Source organism: Galeopterus variegatus, unplaced genomic scaffold (genome assembly GCF_000696425.1).
Source record: "Galeopterus variegatus unplaced genomic scaffold, G_variegatus-3.0.2 Scaffold4936, whole genome shotgun sequence".
In the NCBI taxonomy this organism is placed as follows: Eukaryota; Metazoa; Chordata; class Mammalia; order Dermoptera; family Cynocephalidae; genus Galeopterus; species Galeopterus variegatus.
Window position 1 is genome coordinate 27,994 of NW_007731047.1, and position 5,851 is coordinate 33,844.

The following is a 5,851-nucleotide window of genomic DNA, read 5'->3' on the forward strand; positions in this document are numbered from 1 at the left end:
CGAACCCTCGACGGGAGCGCCGCCGTGCTTCCCAAGCGGCGCACTGTAGCAGTGCGCCACCGGGCCGGCCCCGGAAATTTTCTTAGCCTCTCTGTGTCTGGCTTCCTCATCCAGATGTAGGAACAGCGATAGTACATATCCCCTACAATAAGCTGGAACGACAGCTGTGACGCAGAGAGCTCTCAGTAAACGCTGACTATTATTTGTGTTATTCCTCTCCAACTGCCATGGAGGTTCACTTTCTTTAGCTTTCTGTTTCCCAGGCAGGAGCATAGGCAATGGGAAGAAAGCTTTGTCAGGTCAAAGGTCTTTCCTTTCCCATTTTGGAAATAGATGTAAAGTGATAAAAGTCACTCCTAAATACAGACCTTTTCTTTATATGCATGACGTTTACACCTCCCATTCTGCAAGAAAAATTACTTTCTTTTTCTTTTCCCTTCCTTAGAACAGTCAGAACCCATTTTGCCTTGTCTTCTCTTCTCCCTGGTGAGATTCAGACTCCCCCCCTGGAGGACAGTGTCCAATTCTTGAATCTACATTACAGGAGAGCTGTGGAAACCTCAAGAATGTAAGCACCATGAGGGTAGGGGCCTGTCGGGTATACCCCATTATGGACATTAGGATTCAATTAACTTTTATTGAATGTATATGTATAAAAGAAAACATATGTGTGTGTGTGTGTGTGTGTGTGTGTGTGTGTGTGTGTGTATATATATATATATATATATATATAAATGGATATGAATAAAAGAAGACCTACCAGGATCACCGAAGTTTTAGAAATAAGAAGAAACGTGGCAGGAAATCAAGTTTCCCATGCCCGAAGAAGAAAGAGCTGAGGAACGATTCCTCAGTGATCTGAGGAGGTGAAGTATTTTTGCCTCATCATCGTCCTCAGTGAATGTAAAAACGTGTGGTATGTAAGGCACATAGTATGTGTTCAATTGATTTTTCTTGAGGATGTATGTGCGGAAGACAAGACCTTGATAAACATAAGGAAGGACATCGTTCCAGGGATTTTGAGGTCCTGGAATACATTACAGGGATGTGAAAAAGGCAGTTTTACCTACAGACTATTTCTCACAGTCCCTTCCTATACTAAAATTCTCTAAAAGTACTATTAATTTTTAGTGACAGGACAATTCCCTAAATTTTGTTTCTCCAAGTATTACTTTATAAATAAGGTAATCAGTCATTGGTGTTACTTTCCTAAGACTCCCCTTTCTCTTGAGAGTCTGAGAAAGCTGGTTTTGGCACAGGTGTTCCACACAGATGTCCTGTCTCCACTTGATTCAGTGGTAAAAGTGTTTCTTTACCAATGTGTCCCTTTTTAATGGTAGCCACCTCTCCCCTGCCCCAAGGTATGATCTTCTTTCTTTTCCATTGCAACCTTTGTCTGCTTCCTCTTTCCTTAAGGTGGTGGTAGCAGGGAGAGACCAGAGTCATGTCCTTATGAGTGTCCAATTAAGTGCAGTAATTGATAATCTCTGCAATCTTTGGGCCCTCTCCCTATTTGCACATGGAAACTGTTTCCACACGTGTTTTACTAGATTTCTGTAGTTTGCCTCTGTTTTTGCATTGTGGTCCCTTCTGCCCTAAGGCACTGAGGACTCCCCTTTCTACACTTTCTGGCAAGCATAGCTGTTGCTAGAGCAGGCTTTTTAATTCTGCAGGTGTTCAATGGGCCACCTACTTTGAGTGTGAAGACACCTCTAACCAATCTTTTGTGGGGTGTGTGTGTGCGTGTGTTGGGGAGGGAGAAGAAGGGGTGTCTCTTTAGAAGGACTCCAGAGACCCATAGCATGTGAGAGCTGGAAGGCATCTTCCAGGCAACCTAGTTTAGGGACTGTCAGTCAAGATTTAGAGGAATCTCAAGGTGTTACCGAGCTGCCTAAAGAGGCTGCTGTGTCAAGACCCGGCTGCTGAATGAAATGGGGGTGAATTTTCCTCCTTCCCAGCTGCTAGTAGTTCAGCCTTTATGTGTTTTTAAAACTGGTTTCATGTTTTCATTTTATGAATGAGGCAATAGAGGTGGAATGACTTGTGAATTGGTGCCATTTGACCTTGGCTGCTGCTGGGTAATCCTCCTACCCATCCTTTGGATGTCCTATTGCATTCCCTTCAATATTTCTTCATGACCTTCTGTATTTTTTGAATTCTCCAACCTCATTCACCATCCCCTTGTCCTTTCGCCCTGCACAGGTGCTCTATTTTCCTGAATGAACCGAGGCCTCTGGTGTGCGAGTCTTGGCACCTTCTCTCCCCTCTACCTCGAGATTTCTCTTCCGTGTTCACTTTCCTTCCCCTCCAGTCTCTGGGGAGGGCATGCCTCTCGTCTCTCCACTTTCCCAGGGCTAACCCTTTCACCTGTGCCTCCAATTCCATTTCTTCTTTTTACTGCCAGGACTTATCCCCATTTGGACTTATGTGGCCAATCATTTTCTATCATCCAGGTATTTTCTCTTTACTTACAAACATCTTTGGGTCTTCCCATCACGTAAACAAAATAAACATAAAAAACAACAACAAGAAGGAAATCCCCTTAATTTTGCTCCTCATTACCCATTGCTTTTTAAATTGAGTATAGATTCCTTGCCCAGCATGCCTGGTAATTTTTCTTTACTGGTTCCCTCCCTCGTGTCTTTCACTCAATCTCTTGTGCCAGTTGAAACCCTTCAGAGCCCACCATGCACTCTCTCTTCCATGAATCCTTCCTTGGCTTCCCACAAGCAGCTGCAATCCTGTTCTCATTTAAAAACCCACAGTACAGCTTCTGGCTTGCAAGATCCTAGCCTTCTTCCATCTGCCTCCTGGCTCCCAAGGACAGGGTGAATCCTTCTCAATTTTGTGTCGCCCACAGTTTCTTGTGCATAGGTGTTTGGTCTGCGCAAGTCCCACAGCCATTTGGGCACAGCTAGATCTAGACCCATTTCTATTGATTCCTAGAGCAATGGTTTTTAGTGTAATATTTGTAACTTGGTGAATGTGACCAATATAAGGAGCACTTTTGTCTGGTATTCCAATAGGCTACAGCTTTTGGTCTCTGGGCTAAGTTTCTGCTTTGATTGAGACTACTTTAGCCAAATAACTCTGCAAATTTATTTGGACAGTTTTATCTTGTAAGCCATCTTTCAACTCTGATTAGTTGTGCTTGCAGGAATACCGTGTTAAGAAGGATTCTGAGGCTTATTAGGGGAAAAGGATCATGCTAGATTTGTCTTGTCTTCAATGGGCATGAGAGGAGAGAGTTTGGGCACAGGTGTCAGATTTCTTTGATCCTGTCAGAACACATGCAGCTTGAATCATGGGAACAGATGTGCCCATTTACTGAGTCCCCTCTGGAGGGTCTCCATGGATTGATGATTACATTTGGTGGTTGGGCATGTTTTATGATATCCCATTCTTCATGTGAGCCAAGCTTGTCTGTGCGGAAGGACTGTGTCTAAGCTAGCAACCTTGGCCTCTGTGGAGCTTTGCTCACCGAAACTAGAAAAAAATTACTTTATTCCAGTTCCAAATTCCATCAGTCTGTCATGGAGGAATGCTGTATCTTTCTCTTAGTCCCTCAGAGGATCCAAGGCCGGGCTACCTGACACCTTGCTCCTTTTCTCTATTCCTGACAGCTTTCTCCTCAGCACATTTAAAACTCATGGGAAGTGTTTTTGCCCTGAAGGAGGGAAAACAGGGGCTTTGGAGAATCTGATGCAAATACTCCCCTGGCTGAGTCAAGGAGCTCACAGAACACATTCCCTGCCTGGCGTCAGGATTTCCATGGCCTCAAGCAGGATCCTTGTGATCCCCCTGGGCCCCAGGGAGGTCAAGGATGGGCTTTATAGTCCCTTCTCATTCCTTATTCCTTTGTTCCCTGCTCTAATCCAGACTGGAACCCTGCTGAGATTTGAGAATATTACTTCTCTTTTTCTTGGGGACCGAAAAAAAAAAAAAAAGACCTCAAACTCACATTCTTTACTTCTGATTGTTCTTGGCATGGGCTGGTACTGCCTGGGCAGCAGGACCTTGATTATGGAGTTCATCCTACACTGAGCCCTGTGTTGCTTTAACGCAGATGGAGCAGGACTGGGACAGAGACGGGTGAAAGCAGCTCAGTCCTGCAGGCAGAGGCTGAAATTCTTGCTCTTGCCCCAAACACTGCAGATTCTGGGTTTGCTTCAGACACCCTCATCTGGTCTTGCTTCCCAGTCCTGGGCTTTCCTGGCCTGTCCCAGTCATTCCATTCTCTTCTATACTTTGTGGGCATCTTTGAAAACATTTCTTCCCCTCGGCTCTGGAGAAATATAAGCTGCTGTCATGCCTCCCACCCAAACTCAGCCTGTGCCCTGCCCCTCCTGGTACCCTATTCAGCAGACACTTTTAGCCTTCACCAGGGTGACCAGCCCTTGTGGAAGAAATATAGGTATCTTTCTACACCGGTCAAGCTATTCTCCAATAGTCAAATAAAGCTGTTGAAACCCCACTTACGGTGAATCTCCACAGTCCCCCAAGGTCGTCGCTCCTCTCAAAGCAGGTGGGCTCCAGTCCTTCCTCCAGACAGCACTTGATGCAGGCCAGGCCACTGGCCCCAGCACCCACAATCGCAACCCTCATGGTCATCTTCTCCTGTGTGAGGAAAGCACAGCAGAACTTTGTAGTCACAAAAGACTCACCCTATCCTTGGCTGCTCTAACAAACCAGGAAAAAGAATTTGGAAGATTAAAGGATTTGCTCAGTTTGAGTCCTCTGTGGTTGGTCTCTGGTATGTGAATGGGAGAAGGGAACTGTTGAGTCACTGGTTTAACCCCTGAGCTTTGTTATGATCCCACCCCTCAGGCGGAGCTGGAGCCAAATGTCAGTGCAGTTGTAATCAAGGCTGTAGCTTCTGGCAGAGTGACTGAAATTGGACCCTTTAGTGGACAGAGTCCAGCATTCCGGACTGTGCTGCTGTCTCCAGCCCCCCTTCTCTAACCCTGTTGGAGTGAGCAGGACTACGCTGTGTCAGGACCCAAAACTTGCATGGGCCTAAGGCAAATTTTAAAAGGACTCAATTTTTTTTCTTGGCATTTGTTTCTCTGAGTTCCCTCTTTTCCTATGGTTATTTGATATTTTGAACTTTGGTTATGGGGCAAGATGACATTATTTACATGAATGTAAAGTTGTTTCCCAGCCAGCCTGAAGCTGCAGACTTGCCAGGAGGCACACACTATCCAGCAGGACTTTGACATAACAATGGTGGGAACAGAAACCAGACAGATTCCTGGTGAGACCTTGCACCTGGCTCCTTGTACAGAACATCCCCTGCTCCGCCCCACCCACAGCTCACGTCCCCCTCCCTCCTGTTTTTCATTTCTCATGTTCCATTCCTCAACTCCCTCCTTAAAAAAACCCTCAGTAAATCTGAGTCTGGGAGATGGCTTTAGTCTGGCCATTATCCTTCAGGTTTACCGGAGAGATGTAGCCTAACATCTCTTCTCAGGTCACCAGTTTTCCTGAATAAAAGCTGACTTCCATTTTCACCAACATTTGACTTTTGAGTGGTTTGTTTTTGAAATGAGACAGATACAGACCTGTGCCCAGTAACAACCCTAGAACTGAACACAGCAGCAGACCAGGAAAGGGTCATTTGTCAAACACGTTCTTTTTATCACATGCAAAACCGAAGCTTAGATTGGTGTGGTGACATTACACCAGCTGCACAGCAGTTAGTGGGGTGGAGTTGGGACTAGGAGCAAAAACACTTGTGGCCACCCTGGGTGCACTGCTGCAGCACTGCCCTCTGTGGGTCCCAGTCCCTGGCTGGTGTATGGTTCTACAGTTACCGGTGGATGGTCACCAGTAGAAAGGGAGGGTGGCTGCC

At 45.8% G+C, this 5,851-nt stretch overlaps 1 protein-coding gene across 1 annotated transcript in view; it reads right to left on the bottom strand.

Annotated features, from left to right (window-relative positions):
• Positions 1-4,776, bottom strand: part of FMO1 (flavin containing monooxygenase 1) — a 26,289-nt gene extending 21,513 nt beyond the window's left edge. Inside the window, exon 1 of the mRNA XM_008588636.1 lies at positions 4,480-4,776. Within this exon, the coding sequence (XP_008586858.1) occupies positions 4,480-4,611 (132 nt within the window). The 5' untranslated portion in view covers positions 4,612-4,776. The remainder of the gene's footprint in view (positions 1-4,479) is intronic.
• Between the last annotated feature and the right edge of the window lie 1,075 nt (positions 4,777-5,851).